Below are 27,893 nucleotides of genomic sequence, written 5' to 3'. Positions count from 1 at the left end.
TAAGACTATTCACAACAGCTTTATTTCCACAGCTTTCTTCCCACAGAGGAAAAATGATAGATGTCATGGCATTCCACAGTCAACACTAACCACCGAAGCTCTTACACAAACCAAATGTCTTGACAAAGTGGCTTCAACTTCTCCCGTTACAGCCTCAGTACATTTTATGCTGTCCCTGAAGCTCCTCAAACACTGTCCTGGGATCCACGTCAGCATCTATACTTTGTGTGAAGTCTGGAGAAAGACACAGGAATGGAGAAAATACACTCTGTCTTTCAGAGGCTTATGCTCTAGGGACAGGCAACACAAAAAGAAAATCTACTGTCACTAACAGTGAGCAGCATTTGTGAGAAAGGCAGTTACCCCCTTATTTTTATGTATTCAAAACACTTTAGTTCTTCTTCGAAATCTTTCTAGAACCTCCCTTGTAGGCCTACGTCTGCAGTCCTTTTTAGTCTATTTTTAGCACATCTGAGAGTGCAGAAGAAGCAAAGAGATTGAAATCAAAATAGCTCAGTTCTCAGAATAATATGACTAAGTTGATTCAGTCAGGAAAACAAAGTCAACCTATAGAAAGAGTGTTGATGGGGAATATCATCTTTCATAAATCAACAAGATTTGGAAAGCAACCTGGTGTGTGCTCCTTTTTCATTTATCTTAAGTGAGCAGCTTCACAGACCCAAGCCTGGCAGTCTCTAGCTCAGCTTGGGGTCTAGGATTGTGGGACAGCCTGTTTCTCCATCTGTGCCCAATGTATTCACTTAATATTTTGATTCAGCTTTAAAAGGGAGCAGAAAACTTCCAACTCATAACAAAGGACTACTTAACAAAACATAATTTTAACATTTACACATGTGTTTTCAAAATTCAAACAATAAATAATAATGACTATTAATAAAAACAATAGAGTACAAAATGCAGTACTTGGATGCAATCTCAAAAATGACAGAATGATCTCTGTTTGTTTCCAAGGCAAACCATTCAATATCACAGTAATCTAAGCCTATGCCCCGACCAGTAATGCTGAAGAAGCTGAAGTTGAACGGGTCTATGAAGACCTACAAGACCTTCTAGAACTAACACAAAAAAAGATGTCCTCTCCATTATAGGGGAGTGGAATGCAAAAGTAGGAAGTCAAGTGATACTTGGAGTAACAGGCAAATTTGGCCTTGGAGTACAAAGCAAAGCAGATCAAAGACTAACAGAGTTTTGCCAAGAGAACTCACTGGTCACAGCAAACACCCTTTTCCAACAACACAAAAGAAAACTCTACACATGGACATCACCAGATGGTCAATACCGAAATCAGATTGATTATATTCTTTGCAGCCAAAGATGGAGAAGCTCTATACAGTCAGCAAAAACAAGATGGGGAGCTGACTGTGGTTCAGATCATGAACACCTCATTGCCAAATTCAGACTTAAATTTGAGAAAGTAGGGGAAACTACTAGACCATTTAGGTATGACCTAAATCAAATTCCTCATGATTATACAGTGAAAGTGACAAATAGGTTCAAGGGGTTAGATCTGATAGAGTGCCTGAAGAACTATGGACGGAGGTTTGTGACATTGTACAGGAGGCAGTGATCAAGACCATCGCCAAGAAAAAGAAATGAAAAAGGCAAAATGGCTGTCTGGGGAGGCCTTACAAATAGCTGAGAAAAGAAGAGAAGCTACAGACAAAGGAGAAAAGGAAAAGTTTACCCATTTGAATGCAGAGTTCCAAAGAATAGCAAGGAGAAAAAAGAAAGCCTTCCTCAGTGATCAATGCAATGAAATAGAGGAAAACAACAGAATGGGAAAGACTGGAGATCTCTTCAAGAAAATTAGAGACACCAAGGGAACATTTCATGGAAAGATGGGCACAATAAAGGACAGAAATGGTATGGACCTAACAGAAGCAGATGATATTAAGAAGAGATGGCAAGAATACACAGAACTGTACAAAAAAGATCTTCATGACCCAGATAACCTAGAGCCAGACATCCTGGAATGCAAAGTCAAGTGGGCCTAGGGAGCATCACTATGAATAAAACTAGTGGAGGTGATGGAATTCCAGTTGAGCTATTTCAAATCCTAAAAGACGATGAGTGAAAGTGCTGCACTCAATACGCCAACAAATTTGGAAAACTCAGCAGTGGCCACAGGACTGGAAAAGGTCAGTTTTCATTCCAATCCCAAAGAAAGGCAATGCCAAATATGTTATTGTTCAAACTACTGCACAATTGCACCCATCTCACACCTTAGTAAAGTAATGCTCAAAATTCTCCAAGCCAGGCTTCAGCAACACATTAACCGAGAAACTTTCAGATGTTCAAGCTGGATTTAGAAAAGGCAGAGGAATCAGAGATCAAATTGCCAACATCCGTTGGATCATCGAAAAAGCAAGAGAGTTACAGAAAACATCTGCTTTTGCTTTATTGACTACACCAAAGCCTTTGACTGTGCGGATCACAACAAGCTGTGGAAAATTCTTAAAGAGCTGGGAATACCAGACCACCTGACCTGCCTCCTGAGAAATCTGTATGCAGGTCAGGAAGCAACAGATAGAACTGGACATGGAACAACAGACTGGTTCCAAATCAGGAAAGGAGTATGTCAAGGCTGTATATTGTCAGCCTGCTTATTTAACTTACATGCAGAGTACATCATGAGAAACGCTGGGCTGGATGAAGCACAAGCCAGAATCAAGATTGCCAGGACAAATATCAATAACCTCAGATGTGCAGATGACACCATCCCTACGGCAGAAAGTGAAGAAGAACTAAAGAGCCTCTTGATGAAAGTGAAAGAGGAGAGTGAACAAGTTGGCTTAAAGCTCAACATTCAGAAAACTAAGATCATGGCATCTGGTCCCATCACTTCATGGCAAATAGATGGGGAAACAATGGAAACAGTGAGATTCTATTTTGGGGGGCCCCAAAATCACTGCAGATGGTGATTTCAGCCATGAAAGTAAAAGACACTTACTCCTTGGAAGGAAAGTTATCACCTACCCAGACAGCATATTAAAAAACAGAGACATTACTTTACCAACAAGGTCCATCTAGGCAAAGCTATGGTTTTTCCAGGAGTCATATATGGATGTGAGAGTTGGACCATAAAGAAAGCTGAGCACCAAAGAATTGATGCTTTTGAACTGCAGTGTTGGAGAAGACTCTTGAGAATCCCTTGGACTGCAAGGAGATCCAACCAGTCCATTTTAAAGGAGATCAGTCCTGAATATTCACTGGAAGGACTGATGCTGAAACTCCAGTACTTTGGCCACCTCATTTGAAGATCTGACTCATTGGAAAATACCCTGATGCTGGGAAAGATTGAAGGCCAGAGGAGAAGGGGGCAACAGAGGATGAGAAGGTTGGATGGCATCACTGACGCAATGGACATGAGTAGGCGCCCAGAGTTGATGATGGACAGGGAAGCCTGGCATGCTGCAATCTATGGGGTCGCAAAGAGTCGGACACTACTGAGCAACTGAACTGAATTGATGAATAATAAAAGACAACACAATAGAAAGAGAGGCAAAAAAAAGAGAAGACTCCTGAATGGCCAATAAAGTTGTGAAAAGATGCTCAACCTCATGGCTACTTAGGAAAATGCAAATGATATGTAATGCAAAAAAGACAATGATATGCCATTTCACACATATAAGCTCAGTGAAAATTGAAAATAACAAGCGTTGCCAGGGATTAAGAATTTTCTCATATACTAAATACAGCCACCTGGGGGAGTAAATTTGCAACTATTTTAATGTGCAAGGTTGAATAAACCCTATGGCTTACCCATTCCACATCAAATATTTATTCTAGATACATGCTCAAAACTATTCACTATAGAATTGATTTTAAAAGTGAAAAACTAAATGTGCATCATTAAGATTAATTTTGGTAATTCAAAAATTTAAAAGTACTATAAGATATAGTACTTATCACTAGAATAAATAAACTGAGCCTAGGTATACTAACGTGCACATAGCTTAAACACTGAAAAAAGCAGGTTCCAAGAGGATTCATGAAGTATGGTACCATCTATTAAAAATGTTAAAGCTGTACTGTATATAGTTTATTCTCCATGTACCTAGGAAATAAGTATGTATGTAATAAAACAATAAAAACATGAACAGAAAGAATACAGTAACTTCCATGAAGAGGTAGCTCTGGGTAACTGGGATAATGGGTTAGGGATGATTTTCAACTGTATATATATTGCTTTATAAAGAAGAAAATATATAAAGTAAATATGGCAAGAGATTAATTTCTGTGACACATGGACTCCCGGAAGTAAAAAAAAAGGTTTTCTGAAAGATCTGCTGGCACTGATAATTTTAATGAAATTGACCAAACCATAAACTCCACTGCAGGTGGTGCCAGTTTGATCCTGGTCAGAAAACTAAGACCTGGCATGCCACCAGGTATGACCAAAAAAAAAGTTTAAAAATAAACAAACAGTAAATCATAAATAAGTGTACAAGGCTATTCACCAAAAGTCCTCCACCTTCTTCTACTTTCCATTTTCTCAAGTTTCCTTTCTCAAATGTAAGACCTTTGGTAAGGATATAAAAGTTATCTCTCTGAGAACCTGTCACACTAGTTCTTTCCCAACCTCTTTTTCTTTCTGTAAGAAAGGCATCTTACTCAATCTTCTGAGTCTTAGTAGCTGTCAAATTTTCTAGGGCACTGAACAAAGAGACAATTTAAAATACCAGGCTAGATGTTAGGAAAAAATTCGACTCAATAACCAATTGAGTTTACACAACTCCTTTTGCAACCTCAGTGTCTTTTGCACGGGAGGAAAAAAGTTTTCCCCTAACCCTTCTTAGTTTCACTGGCTGCGGTCCTGTAAACGAGACTGACAAAAAGAGTGACAAGAGAAAATCAAAGTGTATTAACCTGGAAAGTTTATAACGTGCATGATTCATACACGTGGGAGTAACCCACAGAGGGTGGTTAAAACTCTGGTGTATGCAGCATCTTAACAGAAGTGACAAGACAAAGGAAAAGGACTTTCGAGTTTCTAGAGTGGCAAACTGTGGGAAGGCAACTATACAGAGGAACCAATGGAAAATGAGGGCTGGTTAGGAAAGTTTGTTACATAGATTGCTTTGGTGCCACGTCTGTGCTGATGCGGGTAACCTTTGTTCTTCCCGATAGAGAGAGGAGGAGGCAGAACTTCACAAATTTATGTCCTGTTTTTAGGCAAATGGAGGGGAGAACGGATTCTCAATTGCTGCTTCTCAATTGCCTTCAGCCTAAAATAACCCTTATGCCAAAGTGACATATCCTGCTGCTGTTCGCTTTTAATTGTTTATTTTCAATACCACTGGAAAAACAAACTGAGTTGTCAGTTGATTGAATATTATATATAATACCTGATAATAAATTACCATATGATTTTGGGCATACTAAAACTCAGAAGGCATTACATTGCTGTAACAAAATTCCTTTTAGTTTCTTCCAAGCTTTTTAATGTGGAAAATTTTAACGCAGATGAAATCAGAGAATAATACAATATCTTTCATCTTGACTGAACAATTATTAACATTTTGTTGTATTTGCTTTTGCTCTATCTGTCCACCCATCTACTTAGGTTTTTTTTTTTTTTTTTTTTGCTGACACTGTTGAATATAAGTTGCAGACATCCTGAAACTTCACCTCTAAATCATATATCCCTCAAAAAAATTAACAACATGTCATCTAATATTCACTCTACAATCAAGTGTCCAAAATTTATAATTGTCCCCAAGTTTCTTTTATTACTCTCTCCCCACCCATAACCCAGACAATCAAACCATGCCCTTGGCTGTTACAACTTTGCATGTGTGTGTGCTCGAGTGTGCTCAGTTGTATCTGACTCTTCGTGACCCTGTGGACTGTGGTCCCCTAGGCTCCTCTGTCCATGGAATTTTCCAGGCAAGAACACTGGAGTGGGTTGCCATTTCCTGCTCCAGGGCATCTTCCGCACCCAGGGATCAAACCTGTGTCTCTTGCATCTCTTGCATGGCAGGCAGATTCTTTACCACTAGAGCCACCTGGGAAACCCTGCTATGGCTTTGGACACGCTTTTAATTTGGAACAATTCTTTCACCTTTTGTAATGATACTTATATTTTGAAGGATCCTGGCCAGTTATTTTGTAGAAATCAAAACTGCATTTTGATTTTTGTCTCATGCTGTTGTTTAAGTTGTTACTCTGTCTTGTTACATTTCCTGTAGCCTGGAAGTTAGGTCTAGATGGGCTGGATTGAATTTGGAGTAAATATTCTGCCAAGAATTTCTTTAGAGAATATTGTAAATATTATGTCACATCAGGAGACAGTGTCAGGATAACCCAGTTTATTTATGGTGCTAAATTTGATCTCTTGATTAAGGCTTAATTGGCATGTTTCTCCATGGAAAAGATTCATTTTTTTTTAAACTACAAATCTCTGGAGTGATACTTTAGAATTGTGTCAGTATTGTGCCATCAACATTTCTCTCAACGGTTTTAGCATTCACTGATGGGTCTTTCTATTATTAGTGGATATTAGTCCATTAGTGGACTAATTCCACATTAGTATTATTTTATGGCCATTTCTAATGTATTTATTTTTAATATAATCATACATACAGGGATTTCCCTGGCAGTCCAGTGGTTAAGAATCTGTGCTTTCACTGCAAGGGGGTCCCAGTTTGATCCCTGGTCAGAAAACTAAGATCCCACATCTCACCGGGTGGGGCCAAAAAAACCAATAATGTTTAAAAATAAATAAATAAATTATAAATACAGTGTATAAGGCCATTCACTGAAAGTCCTCTACCTTCTTCTACTTTCCATGTTCTCATGTTTCCTTTCTGAAATGTAAGACCTTTAATAAGAATATAGAATTATCAGGTTATAATACAAGAGAATCAAATAAATTCTCCAATCAAACAGGAATATATTGGGACTTCCCTGGCTGTCCAGTGGTTAGGACTCTGAGCTTTCACGACCACCGACATGGATTTGATCCCTGGTCAGGGAACTAAGGGCTTCCCAGTTGCCTACACTAGTAAAGAATCTTCCTGCCAATGCAGGAGACATAAGAGACGTAGGTTTGATCCTTGGGTTGGGAAGATCCCCTACAGTAGGAAATGGCAAGCTACTCCAGTATTCTTGCCTGGAAAATCCCACGGACAGAGGAGCCTGGTGGGCCACACTCCAAGGGGCAGCAGAGAGTTGGACACAACTGGAGCAGCAGGCCTGGCAAGGCAGGGAACGAAGATTCCACAAGCCAGGAAAAAAAAAAAGGAGTCATGCTTTTCAAGTGTGGTACCAGCTGCTTGTGTATCTCTAGTCAGCTTCCTCCTTCCAAAACCCTCAGGTTTTTATTCTCAGTCTCCAGATCTTCTAAGTCTTCCTTCTCTACAGCTCTTCTCTAGGTCTTGGAAGATGACCTTCCCTCTCCAGCCTACTCATACCTAGTCAGCCACCAATCTTGAATAGCCTCTTCAAGTCATCTTTCCTCCTCTCTTCCCCCACAACAGTGCTTTGGTTCAGAAACCCATCACTTTTCCCCTTGTATATGCAATGGCCTCCCTATAAAGCCCCTGGATTTGTGTGTGTGTGTGTGTGTGTTTATGTCTTTGGCTGTGCTGGATCTTATTTGAGGCATGCAGGATCATTATTTGTGGCATGAGAACTGTTAACTGTGGCCTGTGGGGTCTGGCTCTCCTACGAGGGATTGAACCCAGGCCTCCTGCACTTGAGCTCAGAGTCTTGGCCACTGGACCACCAGGGAAGTCCGCAAGTCCCTGGTGTTTTAAAATGTTTATTTATTTATTTATTTTTGGCTGTGCTGAGTCTTCATCGCTGCTGGCGGTATGGGCTTTCTCTAGTTGCGGTGAGCGGGGCCTACTCTGTAGCCGCGATTCACGTGCTTCTCATTGCAGTGGCTTCTCTTGTTGAGCACAGGTTTGAGGGCAGGAGGGCTTCCGTAGTTGCTGCGCTCCGGCTCAGGGGTTGCAAGGCACAGGCTTAGCTGCCCACTTGCTCCTGGGATCTTCTCAGGTCAGGGGTCAAACCTGCGTCCCCTGCATTGCAAGAAGGGCTCTTGACCACTGGACCACCAGGGAAGCCTGCCCCCGGGCTTATGGGTTTGCCCCCTCTGATCGTCCCCTTATCCTGTTTCCAGAGTGATCTTTGTGGTTATACTCAACTGTCCAGTTGCTTCATGCACGTTCTGTTGCTGTCTGCATTCCCCTTCCCCATTTAGCCAACTTCTCCTTGTACGTCAAAACTTTGCGCCAGAATTAGGTTTCCTGGGAACGCTTCCGGGACCCCTCTGATTCTGACCCCCACCTATATGCCGCCTGTGACTAACTCCGCCTCTGCACGCATTACAGAAAGCACTGGGCTCTGACTGCCGTTTCTCCTCTCTCTCCCGCAGCCTGTGTCATAACCATCTTTGAAATATTCCTTGCCAAGTACGGAGCCTGTCACATAGCAGCTCTCATTTAAGTGCTTGTTGAAATAACTCATTTTAGAGGTAGCATCAAAGAGCTTCGTGGGCTTCTGAAAGAAACCGGCAAAGAAAACATTTCCGAGGCTTCTGTGTCAGGGAGTAGAGAGCCTTTGCCGTTTGGCCACGGGTAGAGTGGACCAGTTGTGAGTGGACGATGAGAGAAAAGCTGCTTCGGCTGCCCGGCTTCTTTGCTTACAGAGCAATGGGCGCGCACAAACCGGGAAGGCAAAGCAAGAAAAACGACACTTCCCGTCATGCCTCGGGGCACCGCGCCGCAGTCCCTCCTGCGTCACCGTCTCTTCCCCACGGAAGCAAAGCGAGCACTTCCGGGTTCGGCAATAACCTGGAGCCGGTGGCGTTAGGTCGGTCCTGCTGGGCCCTGTTCCGAAGCTCCGCCTTCGTCTCGGTCTTTCTAGAAACCCAGCTTTGCTCTTGGCCCGTGCCAAGCGGCTATTTCCCGGCCGTTGCGGCTGCCCTTGGGACAGTCCGCTGCACTGAAGCGGCGAGAGCTTTGCTCTGTGGAGGTTCGGAAGCTCGCGCAAATAGGAAAGCCGGTTCCCGGAGTTGCGGCCCCGGCGCTGACCTTCCTTCTTTTTTCCCTTCCCGAGTGCAGCGTCTCAGACGCTAGTGTGAGCGCCCCCATGGCGGATACGGCCCCCAACGGCCCCCAAGGGGCGGGCGCAGTGGTAAGTGAGCGGACAGGATCGTTTGGCTTGATCTGCAAGTTAGGAAGGAGCTGGGAGTGTTGGAAGTTGGGTCCCGGGCGTTCCGCCGGCTTATTGCTTTCGGGACTGGGATTAGTGGCTGGGGTGGGGGTGGGGAGAGAGCCGATCGTGAGCTAAGACGTTAGACGGAGCTAAAGTTTCCCTTTCGGCAGCGACAACAGGCGGGCCTCCCCCAGTGGCCCTCACCTGTATGCCCACCTGCATGCTGAGGACGGAGGAGCGGGCCTTCTCGTCTCTTCCCACCCGTCGATCTCTGTCCTAGGTTCCACGGTTGAAGATGCGACCTGAGATTGTGCTGTGACACTCGCCTCATTCCGCACATGCGTGCTGGCAGAGAGCAGGCCTGCCCCTTTTTAAGCAAAAGAAAGAGCGGTTTTTTCTCTTTTCCCCCTTCGTCATTTTACGAAGAGAAATATTAAGCTTATGTAAACTTTTATTCTTAGGATGCATATCAGCTGCTTACTTTTTTTTTTTTTGTACCAGAAGCATAATTGTACTTAAACACTAGGCATGTGAATTCAGCGAATCACTTTTTTAAAAAAAATTTGCAGCATCTCTTCTCTGTGCACACCTTTTTATTTTGCTGAACCATTTCAGAGTTACATGCGTCATTATAATTAGTACTTATGTACTAATGTAATAATGTACCATAATGTAGTACTTAGTAGAATATTTTTGTGTAGACCACAATGCAGTTAATTCAAAAATTTTTATAGTTCATTTTGCAGATTTAACGTTGCTACTTGTTACCACCTAATATACAATTCATATTCAAATTTCCTCAATTGTCCTTTAAATTGCTTCTTTATCCAAACTCAGTCAAAAAGCTTGCAATGTGTTTACTGGCCTTTGGTCCCTTTTAGTCTGGAATAATACCCTTGTTCTTCTCTTACCATTTTTGTCTTACCAGAGTCCAGACCTGTTATTTTGCAGAATGCTCCTTAAATTGGAATTGTCTAATTTTTTGTCTCACCCCCTCTCCCCCACTAGATTCAGGTTAAATGCTTGGCAGAAATAGTAAATAAGAGATTTCATTCTTCTCAGGGCATTTCATATATATATCAGGAAGCATTTTATGTTGATTTATCCCATCACTGGAGTTTGGTCATTTGGTTTTGGTGGTGTCCACCAGATTTCTCTATTGTAAAGATAACTTACTCTCTTTGTGAATAAAAAGTATTGTGTCATGATACTTTAAGATTATGTGAATAACTTTTCACCTCAATATTTTTTTCACCCAAAGATCCATTGATATTTTTTGCCTGAATTATTTGTCATAGTTCACTCTTAAAATGTAAACCAATACATTTTCTTAGATCTTTTTTTTAACTGTGTAGTAAAAAATGCACATGCATAATGTTCTAAAATTAAATTTCAGACAGTTGCGTAGAGTCCGAATATTTGTAGATAAACTGAGCACTGTAAGCTGGATTCATCTTTCCACTTGACTTACTGGTGAACATTTAAATTTACAAGAGTAAACATGTAGTAGGTTTGGATAGAATAAACCCAGAGTCATATATCTGAAATTACCTGCATACTGTTAGAAAGCCTGCAGTAAAATTAAAAACATCCTTGAATTTTAAAATACACTTGTATTTTTTCCCCAAAGTTTTTTATATCTTCTTTTGAAAGAGAAAGTTAGATTGCTTCCAGCAGTGTTTGAGACTCCAGGTTAAAACCTATTAGGTTTGAAATCCTTTTTGTGTAAACATTGTTTCTAAAACATTAAATAGAACACAAAATAGCAGAATCCATCACACAGAGTAAAAGTAAGCTTGTTTTTGTGAAACTTGTTTTTGTTTTATATACTCACATGTTTATTTGGGTCTTGATGTAAAAATTGTTTATGTAGATTCTATCAAAAATGTAAAAGCCGCTTGAGGATTTGACTATGAAATGCAGTTTGAAAAAATCAGTTTTAAGTTACGGAGTTTGTGTGATGGACACATCTTTTAGCAAAATGCAGCAAAAGAAAAGATAGAATGAAGAAAAAGTGGAGAAGAAAGTGATACGTGGCTCGGGCCACAGAAATCGGTGAAAGACTTGGCAGGGAGCTTTCAGAAGGAAGAAACTCACTGATGAAGAACAATTGCGCTAAGAGTTATGCCTAGAAAAACAGTTGCTACAGGAGCATTGAGACATTTTGAATAGGGATAAAATTGCAAAATAGTCATCCTTTAGAACATAATTTGCAAGCTTCATTGACCTACAGTATTTTTCCTTTTAAATTCAGCAATTCATGATGGCCAACAAACTGGACACAGCGATGTGGCTTTCTCGCTTGTTCACAGTTTACTGCTCAGCTCTGTTCGTTCTGCCTCTGCTTGGGTGCGTATTACGGTGTTCCTGCTGTTGGTAGTCACCTGTTCAGTCATTTTTTTCTGGAATACCTTTTTAGATGTCACACTTTGTTAAATAGCCAGGGGGTTGATAAATAATAAAACAGATGTCTCACCCTTAAAGGTACTAATATTCTAGTAATAGTACCAACAGGAGGTATATTTTATGTGCTTTGTGAAAAGTAACACCACATTGAAAATCTGAGAGAAAATGAATGTGGGGATGAGGTCATGTTTTTTCGCTGTTTTGAGTGTTTAAGAGGAAGAGTGACTGCTTTGGAAAATGCAGTAGGATATTGTGCATCAGTTATACTTCAGTAGAAATGGATATTCAGTTGGGTATATGTATACAACGATGCTTCTGAAAAGCTTCAGTTGAATCACATACTTTTTTTTCTATGCTCAAGTCATAGATTTAGGTATTAGGTGTTGTGCAACTATGATGCAATTCACAAAGGAGGAAGAGGTATGGTAGCTGTTTACTCTCCTGATGAGCTCCCCTCTAATTCACAGGTTGCATGAAGCAGCGAGCTTTTACCAGCGTGCTTTGCTGGCAAATGCTCTCACCAGCGCTCTGAGGCTGCACCAGAGGCTGCCGCACTTCCAGCTAAGCAGAGCGTTCCTGGCCCAGGCTTTGTTGGAGGACAGCTGCCACTACCTGTTGTACTCACTCATCTTTGTCAATTCCTACCCTGTTACAAGTATCCTTTTGTACCGTTTTGATAGTGCAGTTGCCTACTGAATGTAGGGAGGTCACTTTTGATTATTTTTTGCTACTGGAAGGATTCAGCAATGAGGGTGTTCCATGAAGCCTGGGTTGGTTGGTTTGTTGGCACTTCATTTGAAAGAAGATAACGTTGAGTATAAGAGTTTCTGACTCCAAGTCCAAATTTTGAAAAGGTGATTGGGAATTTTAAACTTTTTATATTTGATCTTACAAACTTCTCTGTTAGCAATGGATGTTGCAAAATTCAGATTCAAAGCACAAGCCCATGGAGGACTTATTTTAATATGTAAGTTTTTTTCATTTAATTCACACCTTCTTTGGGAAGATGCCCAGATGTCTTGCTTTAAGAAAAGAGAAATCCTTAGCTCTATCTTTTAACTTTCAGTAAGCTAGAAACAAAAGGAAATTAATCAAGAAATACCTTATATTTAAGCCGAGAATGAGGTAATTAATAAAGTAAAAAGAAGTTAGTATTTGCTTTGACTAGCCTGTAGTGCAGGAGATGCTGGTTCGATTCCTGGGCTGGAACGATCCTCTGGAGAAGGGATAGGCCCCCCGATGGCTCAGATGGTAAAGAATCAGCCTTCAGTGCAGGGGACCTGAGTTTGATCCCTTGGTTGGGAAGATCCCCTGGAGGATGACATAGCAACCCACTCCAGCATTGTTGCCTGGAGAATCCCCATGGACAGAGGAGCCTGGCAGGCTGCAGTCCACGGGGTCAAAGAGAGTCAGACGCAACTGAGCCACTCAGCACAGCACAAAGTAGAAAATAAGGACAGACTCTGGATATTTGGAATTTGTATGTTTATACATTTCAGAAATGTGGGATAATAGGTATATTTTAAATGGAGGGGAAGAGATTCTGCAGTTTGTTTGGGAAGCAATAGGTTTAACATCGTTAAACAGATTTTTTACTGTGGGACCTTTGATATGGTAATGTGCATTGTGACACTAAGAGTTTCCAGTCTTTCCTAAACTTTCATTTTAATCGGTTGTCCACCCCCCTACCCAACTCCCCTTGAATCATCCCTCAGGAAAATATTCTGTACTTTAAGAAGTGCTGCTCTTAAGTGTTCTTGAATATTTATGATACAACTGTACATAATGGAAAGCAAATAAAATATGTCTCTAACACAAGTCTTAAGGAAAAGAGAATGGAAGGAAAATTTTTTTGAGCACCTACTTTGCCAGTGTATATGAACTTGACATATTTAATCCTTGCAACATTCTAAAGAAAACTATTATGAGCATTATGTTATTGATAAGTATACTGAGGCTCAAGGAGTTTAAAATAACCTGCCTGATATCACATTGGCAAGTGAATAGTAATGTAGGTAAAGCTCACTAGATAATCCTTGTACTACAGCCGTAAGCGATAAGCACATTTGTTGACATATCATTGGATTGACCTTTTATCAGCCACATTCATTGAGTTTCTCTACAATCAGCAATACTAAAATTCTTGCTTTTCTGAGATATAATGGAAAATTATTTAGAGATTCTTGTTTCTGCCCTTAGTAGTTTAAAGTTTCTTTGAAGAGAAGAATAGAAATAGTAGAAACTGTTTTTTCTAGATATTAATGTAGAGCAAATTGAACACATCAATTACGACCTCTGGGACAGTTTTACTGAGTGAATCTTGAGATGCTGTCAAATGACTCCTTGACAGTGAGGACAAACTCGCTGCCTTTTCTGTCCAGTTATTTGCTATGCCTTCTGTAGGGAATGTTGAAGATTAAGGATTTAGTGTTCTTTAAATTCTTAGTAGGAGGGGAGCATGTAGTGGGAATAACATAAGCTATTAATTGGCAAGAAATACTAATCTGATTCCTAAAGTAGTTCGATATTAACATTAGTAAAAGTGAGCCCAAAGTCATGTTGTGATCTTTGCTCTTAGAAAGGTGATATATTGTCCTTTTCCTGTTACACACTCTTTGTCCCTTGGAGAAGGCAATGGCACCCCACTCCAGTGCTCTTGCCTGGAAAATCCCATGGGCGGAGGAGCCTGGTAGGTTGCAGTCTGTGGGGTCACGAAGAGTCAGACACGACTGAGCGACTTCACTTTCACTTTTCACTTTCATGCATTGGAGAAGGAAATGGCGACCCACTCCAGTGCTCTTGCCTGGAGAATCCCAGGGACGGGGGAGCCTGGTGGGCTGCCGTCCATGGGGTCACACAGAGTCAGACACGACTGAAGCGACTTGCAGCAGCAGCAGCAGCTTTGTCCGTTGAATTTTCTAAATAGTTTAACAATGAATGCTAAGATTATGAATCTCTTATCAAGAATTTCTGAACTATAGAATGTTAGAGATGGGACATATTAGAAACCCCTAGCTTTGATCACTGCAAATTCGTACAACAGAAGATGGAACTTGGCCTAGGGAAATGAAGTTAGTGTCAGAGCCAAGAATGAGACCCAGATATCTTGACTCTGAATTTAGGATCCTGTTAAAAGTGTAAAGCTATTTTTATTTATGTATGGTCTCTTCTCAGGAAATTGACATTTTATTCTTATAAGTGACAGGGAAGATTTGGTCAGGATATTAATCAGAGAACTTTTATGTTAGAGAGTTAGAATTCTCACAGCACTCGGCTGTGGGCCAGTGTTTTACTCGCCAGTGGGAACCTAGGAACCTTTGGGTCCTGGATGATGAGTTTTGGTTATAATGAATTTAATACTCAGATTGTGTCGTAGTGGTCATCAGTTCCCTCACACCAAGCTTCCAGTTGGTGTAGAAAAATGTCATGGGCTATTTTTTAGAAATTACTACTGTTTTGAGGACAAGTGTTTTTGCCATTCATGATTAACAGTCTATATCATTTCATGGAATTAACTTGGACAAGTGGGGGTTTTTTGTGATCAACCTAGCAGAAGTTGGGATAAATAGAGTATTTTGAGCAATTTCCATTTTTTAAAAAAGCTAAAAGAAAATTGTATATAATAGCTATCACAAAAAGCCGAATAATGAAAGTTAACGATTCTTTGCTCATGTCTATAATTAAAACTGATGAGATTCTCAATTGAGTATATATATAAACCAGGTATACAATGTCTTTTTTATTTGTACAGATTGAGAATACCTTAACCATGAAAGCTTGACTTTATAGTCAAGCTTTTATAAGCTTGATTGAACAGTATCTCAAAATAATGAAGTCCTTGTAGGAAAAAATGAATTAAAGATCTATAGTTGAAGAAAATTTGGGAACTACTTTTTAAACCATTACGCTATATTAAGTTGATGAAAGCAGTACAAAGACTGTGTTGATACTTGATGGCTAAGGTATTCTGTCCAGAATAACCATTGTGGGGTTAAAAGCCATATTACTTATCACTTTGAGGTGGCCTAGATCTTAATTTAGCAAATGTTCACAATATTTTATATACTAGAAATAGGTGAAAAAACTTTTTCACTATTCATAAGAAGAACTATGGGTTTAAAAAAAATGACTTTCTTTACAGATTAAAAAAAAAACTTCATTTTATAAAGTATCAGTGAAACAGAAGCCATCACTGAACTCATTTTAGCAGATGCCATTTCAGATCTGTATACTTGAACATAATACATACCCTATTGTGCAAAGTACTTGATGAATTTGTAATGTTTTCCTTAATTATTTTCTTCAGTGAGTATTTTCCCAGTCTTGTTATTTTCTTTGCTTCATGCTGCCACGTACACAAAAAAGATCCTTGATGTAAGTAAAACATTGTTGGCCTTGCCTTTTGACTCCCGGATTTACATGTAGTTGACACAAATTTGAGTTCTAAGACACTTGGGCATGTCTCAGAAAGTTCCTATGTTCCTTACAGACTTACTCTGAATTAGTGATTTGAAAATTTTGGCATTTTTTATTGTTTCAATAAACTAGTACATTTTGTCTTAATGGATTCTATCTAGAATCACTGCCCAGTTCCTGGACGAGTTTCTGAAGTTTGAAATATATTTGATAAGTTGTCAGAAGTCTCTTGTTCTGTCAGTGAGTTTAACACACTAGATGAGTAGAGTGTACTGAATTTCTTTACACTGATGTTCAAAACTACTGCTTTTCTAAAACATTTTCTTATTCCTGAGTCAGAACATTTAACCTAATAACTTCCATGTGCCAGGCAGATTGACTGCATGTGCACTCAAGTTTAAATTAAAATACCCAGAAATTTGCCTTGTGTTGGCCTTTTTCTTTATCTCCATAGTTCTTGGGTTACAGCAGTAATTGAACTTTGTGATTTCTATCTTTAATTAACTAAGGAATCTCAGATACTTTATATTTCTGCATAGCCAGATTTTGTTATGGTTGAGAGAAATCACCACCACTTTTAGTGGAAAAATCTAATCTTTCTTAAGGAAAACAAAGCATCAGTGACTGAAAAGGGCTTTCATTAAAGTTCTCTATTTAATTCTTCAAAGATAGAAAATACAGTAAAGCAGGAAAATATGTTAACTTTTGTCCCTAAATGTATAGTTTGTAAATTTTTATATCATCATTTTCAAATAATTGTCTTTTGGTTGTTATTGCATGTTACATATGCCATTTATCTAAGGAAAGAAAATAATTGAGTGATCAAAAATGCTTTTATGACTTCTAATATTTGTTTTCTTATGTTTTAAGGCAAAGGGTTCAAATAGTTTACCCCTGCTGAGATCTCTCTTGGATAAATTAAGCGCTAATCAACAGAATATTCTTAAATTCATTGCATGTAATGAAATATTCTTGATGCCTGCTACAGTTTTTATGCTTTTCAGGTAAGAATAAAGATACATTTGTTTTAGGAGGCTGGTGTCTAAGTGAGTATAATAAGTGTATCAACTCAAATTTTATGCTGCCTAAATCTGCTGAAGTAAATCCTGACATGTAGAGCTAGGTGAATCTTAGCGGTCATCTTCTCACGTGATAGTATAGAGCTACCACGCTAGTCCTGCTACTGTAGTTGACTGTAGTAAACCTAGGAATTTGTCGTCTGTATTATTCCTTATGAGTTATTTAACATTTTGAAAAGGTGAAGTCGCTTAGTCGTGTCCGACTCTTTGTGACCTGTTTATTTTGACATTCACAGCTCCAGGTTTGGTTTGTTTAGTGGCTGTGGAGTATTCCATCATATTATCATGTCACATTTTATTATCCATTGCCCTGTTGATGGTCATTTGTTTTCAGATTTTTACTTTCCCAAATATTGCTGCAGTAAACATTTTTTTTACTTGTCTGCTTATACTTTTGTGTGAATCTATATATACTTTTACTGAGTCTAAGTTGGTTACATTTTATATTTAATAGACCAGGTACCAAATTGCCCTCTAATAGATTGGTATTACCTATTTTCCATAATCTCATTAGTTTGTAACAAACATTTTTGTCTATGAAATATTTTAATGTTCATTGCCTTGATTAACTAGTGAGGTTTTTATATACCAGCAGTTACTCCTTTCCTTAGCAGTTTCTTAAAGCTGGTAAGAGAATTTTCTAGATTTCCTCATAAATGCATCTGTACCATTGTTGTAAATGATATTTTCCTCTGAAAATTCCAGGATCACCACATGTTGTTAAGCTGTGGGGTTCCAAACTAGATAATATAATTTAAATAGGGTCCTAGAATGGCACAATGGAAAAACTTCTTAGTGAGTGTCAGGGAGCTGGATTCTGGTTGATTTGACCATTAACTAGGCCTTCTGGGCCTTGGTTTTCTACATTTAAAAAACTAATAGTAGTTGAAATTAGTAACTGCCAAAATCCTTCCAGTTGTAACATTCTGTGAATATTGAGTATGGAATTTGATGCAACTGTATTTGTCTGTTATTCAACTTTGGAATTTTCACCCTAGAAGTTAGTTCATCTTTTTTGTAATCTTCATCATACACTTAAACATTTTAATTGGTGAAGGGAACTTTTTGCCCTCTTACTTTCTTGCTCATTTTTCTGTTTTTTGGGTCACCTGGTCTTGGGTGTCCCCAGGTTCTGTGATTTGTTTTATGTACCTGAGTGAAAGTTAAAATGTAGCTACCAAAACTAACTCTACATGTGGAGATAACTGGTGTCTATTCAGGTTAATAAACAGAACAGTTTGTTCTCCTTTCAAGTAAGCTGAAAAGAGTTATTATGAAATGCTGAGATGCCAAGCTCACTTAAAAAAACGTCATTATTGGAACTGTAGGGAATTTTTTGTTGGCATACCAAGTTTTTACTATATTGGTATATTAAGTCAGTTGTGGTACTTAGTCCTTTATTTAAACACTTACAATGTACAAATTGATTTTAATTTTTAAGACTACTGTAAAGGAAATGAGAATTTACCAAAATATTAAAATAGAAGAATTGTGTTGTTATTTTAAAAAAGTAATATTTAAAAATAAAAATATTTTAATAAAGTATTATTCAATTCCCTAACAAGAGAAGCTATTAATGGTTTAAGTATGTCACTTTAATATAACACATTATAAAATTAAACATTTCAAGTCGTCATTCCTTAAATGCTACCTTTCATGGTAGAAGCACAGTCTAATATTAGAAGGCATTGTTATTAAGTTAAATTTGTAGCAATAGTGCATAAAACTGTGTATTTAGAAGTGAACAGTTTATGAGTTTATCTTATGTGGTCTGTGAGTTAGTTTATCTTACATAATACATACGCATGTGCAATGACAGATAAAAGGATGATCATTTTGGGTTTGTTCATTAGTAGAGAGCTTGTTAGTACATGCATAAAACGGAATATTTCAGGTTGTAAAGATAATTTGTGTGTTGTGGTAGAGGATGGTCGCTAAGATACAATAAATTTTAAATTGGTTGAGAACTGTGTAGGGTATTCCCCATGTGTGCTCTCCCTCCTGACGCTGCCCCCGCGTGCCCGCCCCAGCCCTCCCGGTCCTCACCAGCGCTGAGCTGAGCGGAGAGCTCCTGCCAGCCGTCCGTCTACACGTGGTGATGCGTCCATGTGTGCTCTCCCTCCTGACGCTGCCCCCGCGTGCCCGCCCCAGCCCTCCCGGTCCTCACCAGCGCTGAGCTGGGTCTCTGAGCCGAGCGGAGAGCTCCCGCCAGCGGTCACACGTGCTGGTGCGTGTCAGCGCTGCGCTCCGCTTGCTCCACCCTCTTCTCCCCGCCTGTGTTCACATGTCCGTCCTCTGCCTTCTCCATTCCTGCCCTGCGAGTACGTCCATCAGTACCATTGTTCTAGATAACGTATGTGTGCGTCAATAGGTGATACTTATTTTTCTCTTGCTGACTTATTCCCTCTGTATGACAGACTCTAGGTACATCCACAGGGTTCTTCATCTTTAAAATAGGAATGATAATACCACTTCCTTCCTAGAGTTAACTGGGTTCAGTGCATTTCAGAGTGAGCACTGCATGTTAGCCATTGTATACACTTATTTACATAAATTTCTGGAAGGATATATTAGAGACTGCTATAACTTTGAGGAAGGAACTAAGTTGGAGATGGAAATTTTGTGTTTCATTGAATATTCTTTTCTACTTAATGTGTTCTGTAATGCCTCTGTTTTTTAATTTACAGAGTTAAAGTTTTATCACATGATTTATTGGAGAGAGTAGATATATTTAGTTATAAATTTATAATCATGTAAATTTTTATTATGAAAGTAATACACTTGGGGGGCAGGGAGGCTAAAAAGGAGGATTGCCTGGCAGTCTCGTGGTTAGGACCCGGTGCTTTTGCTGCAGGGGGCTGGGATTTGATCCCTGCTCAGGGACCTGAGATCCCACAAGCTATGTGGCTCTGCCAGGGGTGAGTGGGGAGGCTTAAAAAATTTAACCTAAAAATCAAACCACATTCAGCATCTTGATGCATTCATTCTTCTCCAGATTTTTAAAATATAGTTGTAATAATATGTGTAGCTTTATATCCTGCTTTCTTCAGAGTCCCTGTATAGTTTTCAGTAGTCAAGATTTTAAGTAATTGCATACTGAATCCATCAAATATACATATCATTTACTTAGCCCTGCTACCCAACTGGGCTTCCCTGGTGCTTCAAATGGTGAAGAACCTGCCTGCAAGGCAGGAGACCAGGTTCAGTCCCTGGCTGCAGAAGAGCCGCTGCAGAAGGCTGCCCACTTCAGTATTCCTGCCTGGAGACTGCTAGTTTGTCGCTGTGTTTTATTTGTGGTGGTTTCAGTGAACATCTTAAGATAGTTCTTCCTAGGAAAGGATTCCAGACTTAGAATTTCATGAACATGTATATGACTCTTGGGGTATTATGATTGTGATTTTAACCAAGAAAAATAAATAGTGTAGGCTATGTTCAGCCTATACTCACATTTACTAGTGAGCCTATATGGTTTTATTAATTTTCTTATTTGTTTATATACCAAATAAACTACTTTTCATTTTAAATATTTTATTAAAAGTTTTAAAACTTGATTACCAATTATTAGTGGCAGTTTTTGAAGCATTTATATAACATTTTCTGATTTATTTAGTAGCTTTAAAAAATTTAACAATACCTACATGAATAACTTGGACTTAGATAAGATAGATATTATTATGATCATTTGATGAATGTAAACACATACATTGTCCAGTTAAGTTGCCTTTAAATTTTGAGTATACATATGAATTGATAGTGTGTATTTATTTCCCTTGTATTTGTTTATTTCAGTGGTCAAGGAAGTTTGTTCCAGCCTTTTATATACTATAGATTCCTTACTCTTCGATACTCCTCTCGAAGAAATCCATATTGTCGGTAAGCTTGTGATTGGTTTAAATCTGTTTTATTTATTAATTGTATTGTGAAATATACCATTTGTAACTTTTAAGACTTGTTTAACTTTTATGTTAGAATTTAGAAGCAAGCAATGGTTTTGTGAATCTTAAGTTCTAGGATTGATGAGGAGGTGCTTGCTTTTCAGCCATTAAGACTGACGTTTTCTTGACCACATCTAAAACAGTGCTAAAGTGTAAGGAATTTAAAACTGTGTGGGACAAAAGTCTCCCTCTCCTGGTACTGTCCTAGTTGAGGAAACACATCGCAGATAAGAAAGGAAACAGTAATGCAGGATGTGGTATTCACATGTTAACGTGTGGTGAATTGTCGTGGTTATTCTATCAGTACTGTAGTCCACGAGAGGGAGGAGATCATTGAGCCAGAAGAGAGAAGAGCCCAGGAAAGTTTCACAAAGTGTTTTAATTTGTTCTGGAAGGACTAAAGACTTCCAGTGGACAGTGAGAATAAGGAACAGCGTTTTAGGGAGAACAATAGGAGCACGAGTTCAGAGGCCCGTGTGTAAACCTGTTTGACCGTAAGGGAAATTCTGAGTGGTGAGTGGTTAGAGCAGAGATTTAAGAGGTGTATTGGAACCATATCGTAAAACTTCTTGAGCCTCAGGGTAAGAAGTTTGGAACTTAGTACTTTTTAGATGTAGAGGAGTGATGGTGGGCTGCCGCCCGTGGGGTCCAGTCTAGCACGACTCGGCAGCTGAACACCAGCAGCGTTTATAGAGCATCTTCTGTGTTGCCTCCTTGGAACGTCACTGTGACTCCAATAAGTACATATTCCCATCTTTCGGATGAGGAAAGCTCTCAGAGGCAGTATGTTCTTTTAAGGAAATGGTAGGAGGGATTGCTCATATTAGATAACTTTCACATTCTTGCTCTCTTTTTTTTAGACCTAGTTGAATTTGCCTAAGTCAGATGTGAAGATTATGTGACTCAACTGTGAAGGAAATACAAATCATCCCTAATCTCAGCCCTTAGAGAGCCATTTATTAAATGAGTATTTTCCCTAAAAAGGACACAGGTGTTGATTTGGGGAATTTTAATTCTGTATGTTGCCTGAAGTACATCCTGATTATTACTACTTCAGATTCTTTAGTGGGAAAGTCCTTTATCAGCATTTACTCTTGAATCACATTGCTTTTTCATTGAATTTCTTAAAGAAAAACTATTTTATGTTGCAGGACCTTGTTTAATGAACTGAGGATTGTTGTTGAGCACCTTATAATGAAGCCTGCTTGCCCACTCTTTGTGAGAAGACTCTGTCTCCAGAGCATCGCCTTTATAAGCAGACTGGCACCAACAGTTGCATAGTGTGACGTCTAGCTAAGTTACATATAATACAAATAAGCATTGTTAGCTGCTGGTACTTCTGCTAGGGATGGTTAATTCCAGGTGTAAAACTGACCTCAATGCAATTTACATAATTTACATAAATGCATCTCAAAAGTAATCATTTTCCTGGCATGTTAAATCAAGCCTTTCAAACACTTGCTGAGAAACTTTATTGTGATGTGTTAATAGTTAAGAAAGTTTGAATCTTGTGATAAATGTATCAAGAATTCTTTAGATGCTGCTGTGCCTTTATCATGAAGTACATTTGTCTGGTAAAAATAGCTCTAAAAGTTCGTTTTCATCTAATTGGTAACCTGAATTTACATCTGGCATGAGTTCGTTATGGTAATATTAACATGTAAATTCAGTATACTTTGAGACAGTATTCTTTTGCCATTCAGTAATTTTGGTTGATGGTTGTAACAAAAACACACCCCTCCTCCTGTGTTTAATTTCAAAGTGCTTGTATGTAGATTTTGGACTGCTTCATTAGGACACGTTTATTTTGGATTTCTTTATGTATCTTATACTATGACCTTCCAAAATTTTGTTTCATATTTACTTCTACTTGGTTTTTTTTTTTCTTAAAGGCCCAACTGAAAGGTCGTTAACCAGCTGGGTAAACACTTGGGGGTCACCGGAGCATTTTACATCAGGGAGCAGTAGTCTTGCAGTTTTCCTCTCAGAGTCAGGTTGGGTAACATTTCTCAGATAGTAAATCCTCCTTTCAGGATTGTGGATACAATTACTTCGATCAGATGCTTGACTGCCTGTTTTCTCCGTTTCTTAGACTTGAATTTTCATAGACAGTTGCACCAGTTCAGATGCCCTTTGAAAGGAATGTCAGTGAAGATTGAGCTGTGACTGAATTTTGTATCTATTCTGAAATAATAATGAAGATCATACATGCTTACCCATCAAATTTCATTTAAAAGATTAAATAGGAAGGTTTATAGGTAAGGTTATTGATTGGGAATGGGGCCAGAGGAGTTGTGGGGGAAATCGTGTGCATTTCAGTCTTGTGATGCATGGATAAATGTAGAGAAATTGGATGTATTATGCAACTGTGATTTGAGTTGTTTAACATGTGAAACAGGTTTGTTGAGCTTCCATCAACTCCTTTTTAAAATTCATTCTGGCCTTTATTTATTATTGCATGATTGGAAATGTTTAAAATGTTGCAAAATGTTAATACAGCGTAATGTAATGGTTTTTGTAACCAGTTTTCTTCTATGTGCATGTAATTTGGATTTCTCAAATATACTCAGTGACTTAGCAGTAACATCAGTTTTCTTTTTATGCAACTTTTTGATCTATAGAAATGTGATACCTACTTGATAGCTCAACTGTAACCAGCTATTTTTGTAATTTTGTAATATTATCTACAAAATTAGAGAAGCCTCATTAATACACAGTGGATTGTTGGGGGGCACTCTCATTATCACTATGTATGTAATCTGATGGTTTTAAAAACTAAATTTTCTAGAGCAATAAAGTAACTTTAATGTTAAGTAAACAATATATTATTTCTAATGATGTTTTTAAAAATTTGAATTATATCAAGAAATTATGGCAGCTGAAGGCATATTTATATTTTAAGTTACTAAGTTTCTTTGTTTTCTACAGTTTTTTTAATCTTGAGATAATTTTAGATTTGTAGAAAAGTTGTAAAAAATAGTAGAGTTTCTGTATATCCTTTACTTAGCTTCCCCTCATATTAACAGATTCTATAACTATACAAGATTTATCAGAACTAAGAAATTAACCCTGGGACAATACTATTAACTACTAAGATGTGGAGCTTACATTTTACCAGTTTTTCCATTTATTGATTTTCTTTTTCTGTGTTCTCTTTTAACCATGATTGTTTCTTTTAATGATATGTTAAGTATGCCTCTGTTTTTATTTTTTCTTCCTTTATTTTGAAAATTATTATTGATCAAAAAGATTTTCCTAAAGGAAATAATTTAGGTGGGTTTTAACAAAAAGAATTTAACATTAATACTATTAAAATTTAAAACTCTGTGCTTCAGAAGTTGAGGCTTTTATCATATAATGGGATTATACTTCTGATGTATTTTTTAAAGAAAAGTTTGGTTTATAAATAAGCTTCCCTGGTGGCTCAGAGGGTAATGAATCTGCCTGCAGTGCAGGAGACCCAAGTTCAGTCCCTGGGTCTGGAAGATACCCTGGAGAAGGAAATGGCAACCCACTCCATTGTTCTTGCCTGGAGTATTTCATGGACAGAAGGGCCTGGTGGGTTACAGTCCATGAGGTTGCGAAGAGTGGGACACAACTGAGCAACTAACACTTTCACTTTCCTCTCACTAAACTCCTGAAAAACTCTACAATTTGAGCATTACCAGATGTTTAGTTTGCGTGAACTTGTAGTTAGGAATTTTGCAGTATGAATATGTACAGTCAGCTAATTTGACATTTGAAAGTACAGTGTAACTTAATCAGGTTTAGATTAAGGAAATACAGGAACTTCCTTGGTAATCCAGTGGTTAAGACTCCACCTTTCCAATGCAGAGTGTGCGAGTTCAAGCCCCGGTCAGGGAACTAAGATCTCACATGCAAACGAGGTCAAAAAAAATAAAATTGTATGTCTTGGATGTCATTTACACAATGCAAAATGTTTAACGAAAAAGGAAATTATTATAATAGAGTATATAGAATGAGTGTACTAGGAAAAGTTACAGCTGCATAGCTGAATTTATTTTTATGTGTTTAAAAAAAGTTGATTTAATATCTAGAATATCTGATTGTTAGGAAGTTGTATAGTGCTGCTGTCCTAGCGCTTTTAAATATTAAATCTTGGACAGGTGTAGGCCTCATACAGAATCTACTTTATTCTAACAAAGATTCTGTATTCCTTTTGTATACTTGATTCCTCATGAATTTTAAATATTTAACATCAGTCCAAAGAGAATTTCTTAAATAAAGTTTTGAGATCAGAATGAATGAAACTTAATTTTGAGGGATGTGGTAAAGATCCTTATGTAATGCTAATGAATGTGTTTTACTTAACATAGGTCTGAAGCTCCTTGCCACCCCCTACCCAAAGCCCTTTTTGATCTGCTAGCTTAATGCTGTCACCCAAATTGAGGCTGATTTTCATTCTGTGATGAAAACCTCAAGGGAGAAAGTAACCGGTTATGCTGATGAGCAGTAGGTGGCGCTCTCCTCAAGTAGTCCATAGCTGTCTATCATGCCCTGTTGGAAGGTTAAATGCCACTAAATCCTGAGTCAGCCATGCAGCTAATAAGGACCTGAATTCCATGATTCTCTTTAATATGTAATTATTCAGCATTCAGTAAATATTTAGTAGGCATTTACTCGAGTACATTTTTAAATACAAAAATGTTCAAAAGCTGGAATAAGTCCCCTGTTAATACCTGCTTCCCAGGTAAATAGCATAGGCCGCAGTTGGTGGTGGTACTCAGATCATGGTCTCGCTGCTGTTTTTGTTTCCCTAAGTGCCTAAGTTACCTAAACACGTCATTATAAAATTGTTCTTTCACCTTCATTTTCAGGTATATAGGAAATGGTACTTAATTTTTTTCACGGTCATTTCTTTGGTAAACAAGGTACACCCAGTTCCACCTCTTAAAATTAAGACTTCACAGTAATACAAAAGCATGTCAGTAATTTTGGATGTTAGGAATGCTGCCTAGATTTGTAAATTCAGTTTGAGTTAGAGACAGCTAATTTCATTTAACACCTCACTGGAATTTTTCTAGAATTAAGAGAATTCTGAGAGGCTATAGATAGCATAGTTCAGTGGATTTAGTGTATACCAAAGGCACATATGTTTTGTAAATCCAGGAGTTATTTCCAGAAATTATTTTAATGAGCAGTCCTCTTCTAGTATTCTGGGTGGAAAGTTGTAATTGGATCTGGTATTAAGGATGGGAAAGAAGCTGCTCAATGTTTGGGAAGTTTCCTGGTGGTAGTTATTCGGTGATGTGTATCTTCTAAGCTGGTGTTCAGGAGGGTACTTAGAAGGAACACATCTCTGTGTGAGGGGTTAATTCTAGAGTAGTCTTTCTGCTCTTAGGCAGTGCACATAGGAAAACCGACCTGCATTGAATATGCGTTGATGTGACCAGAGATAAAGTACAGTATTTTTTTGGTCTATAACAGTTTTTTTTTCTTAGAAAATGATAGAAAAAAAAATTGTTGCTAGATATCTTTGCTAGAATCTGAAAATTAGCTTATATTCCAGGAGAAGGAAAGGCCCAAGAATCATTTTACTTTTTCCATCATAGTTTTCTGAAACTACTTTTTTTTAATACATATATATGCTCAGTACATTTGAACTAACTTTTTTTCCCTTGGTTCATAACAGTTTAAATTCCAAACTTTGACTATTTTCTTTTGTAATTTTAAGATAAATGCTTTTGACATGGATTTTTGCTTACGTTTTTATTTGTAAGTTGAGACCAAATGGGCAAAGTCTTAGGCAGGCAACATTTGTGATATGTATATATTGGAACAAATGTAAAAGGGCCACAAAGATTAGAGAGTCATAGAAAATTGCTTGATTATAATAAATGCATTGCTTCTGGTGCTCTATATAATGGGATATATTGAACTAAATTTGTATATACAGTATGTCAGCATTTCTTAGTAACTTCTCTTGAATCCATTTTTAATATCTAATATTATACAGGTTGGGGAGTTATATACTCTTCAGGCCAATACTATCCAGATTATATAAATTTATAAAATAAATTGAAAAATTCATCATTACTGTGTATTCAAGACCAAAGCACATAAATGCTAATGTAGGGCTCAGAGGGGAAATATACTGCTCCTGAATATTTGAGAAAATGTGAAGTCCTTTCAAGAAAATCTAATAAACATAATAATCATAGCCTGCTGACACTAAGGAAAAAGGACCTCATTCACTCTTTCTTTTATGCAGTGATTTACTGGTCCCCACTGATTTCCAAATTGGATCACTGTAGTAAATTATCTATGCTGGTACCTGTGAAAGTAAGCCCTGGGATCCATATTTGTTTTGTGTTCTGCTTAAATCAGCAAGAATGATAAATTTGATGGTGTGAAATTGGAAGTGTCAAGGGCTTTCTCTGGTGATTGAGCAAAATAATGTCTCCACTTATAACTTATTGTGACCTTTTTCCACTGTATGTGCTTTGTGTATCTCATATTTATTTCAATACAAATTAGATTGTTGTTCCTTCATCTGTATTGTTATATCTAAGATTTTATTGATGTAAAAATCAAATTGTGTAATAAAAAAAATCTCTCTGGGTTTAAGCTGATTTGAAAATGTTTTGTTGCAAAAAAACATTTACAATTAGAATTTAGTTTTCTATTGTGCTTCATGGCCTTGTTGTTAGAATAAGGTGAATTTGCACTCTTCTGTTTTCTTCAGCTCATCACAAATAAGAAGATGTATAATTTCATGATCTAGTATGAAACTGAAAAAAAAATGTGGCCTAAGGTGAGACTGGAAAAAAAAGAAAAATTATATCTCTTAGCCTATTGGCTTGCTCACTCCCCTGTACTTTTTTTATCAAGTGAAATTTATAGGCTAATG

At 38.1% G+C, this 27,893-nt stretch overlaps 1 protein-coding gene and 1 long non-coding RNA gene across 2 annotated transcripts; one reads left to right on the top strand and one right to left on the bottom strand.

Annotated features, from left to right (window-relative positions):
* On the bottom strand, positions 1 to 9,509 carry LOC139030194 (uncharacterized). The gene is made up of 2 exons (XR_011482476.1): positions 9,391 to 9,509; positions 1 to 290 (listed from the first exon to the last, which is right to left on the bottom strand). It is a non-coding gene; the product is annotated as an uncharacterized lncRNA (long non-coding RNA).
* On the top strand, positions 8,787 to 27,610 carry TMEM33 (transmembrane protein 33). The gene is made up of 7 exons (XM_070451960.1): positions 8,787 to 9,165; positions 11,441 to 11,535; positions 12,060 to 12,247; positions 15,899 to 15,966; positions 16,879 to 17,012; positions 20,877 to 20,960; positions 22,174 to 27,610. Exons 1-7 carry the CDS (start codon positions 9,121 to 9,123, stop codon positions 22,301 to 22,303), a joined length of 744 nt encoding a protein of 247 aa, XP_070308061.1. The 5' UTR covers positions 8,787 to 9,120; the 3' UTR covers positions 22,304 to 27,610.
* Positions 27,611 to 27,893: the final 283 nt, after the last annotated feature.

Source organism: Odocoileus virginianus, chromosome 21 (genome assembly GCF_023699985.2).
Source record: "Odocoileus virginianus isolate 20LAN1187 ecotype Illinois chromosome 21, Ovbor_1.2, whole genome shotgun sequence".
Classification (NCBI taxonomy): domain Eukaryota; kingdom Metazoa; phylum Chordata; class Mammalia; order Artiodactyla; family Cervidae; genus Odocoileus; species Odocoileus virginianus.
Note: the sequence above shows the minus strand (reverse complement) of the source record. Positions and strands in the feature narration are given on the sequence as shown.

What these genes read in the sequence shown, in the direction of transcription:
- TMEM33 (XM_070451960.1), top strand. Translation starts at nt 9,121, where the DNA reads ATGGCGGATACGGCCCCCAACGGCCCCCAAGGGGCGGGCGCAGTG. An exon ending in CCCAAGGGGCGGGCGCAGTG is followed by an intron (nt 9,166 to 11,440) that starts GTAAGTGAGCGG and finishes TTTTAAATTCAG; the next exon opens with CAATTCATGATGGCCAACAA. An exon ending in ACACAAAAAAGATCCTTGAT is followed by an intron (nt 15,967 to 16,878) that starts GTAAGTAAAACA and finishes TTATGTTTTAAG; the next exon opens with GCAAAGGGTTCAAATAGTTT.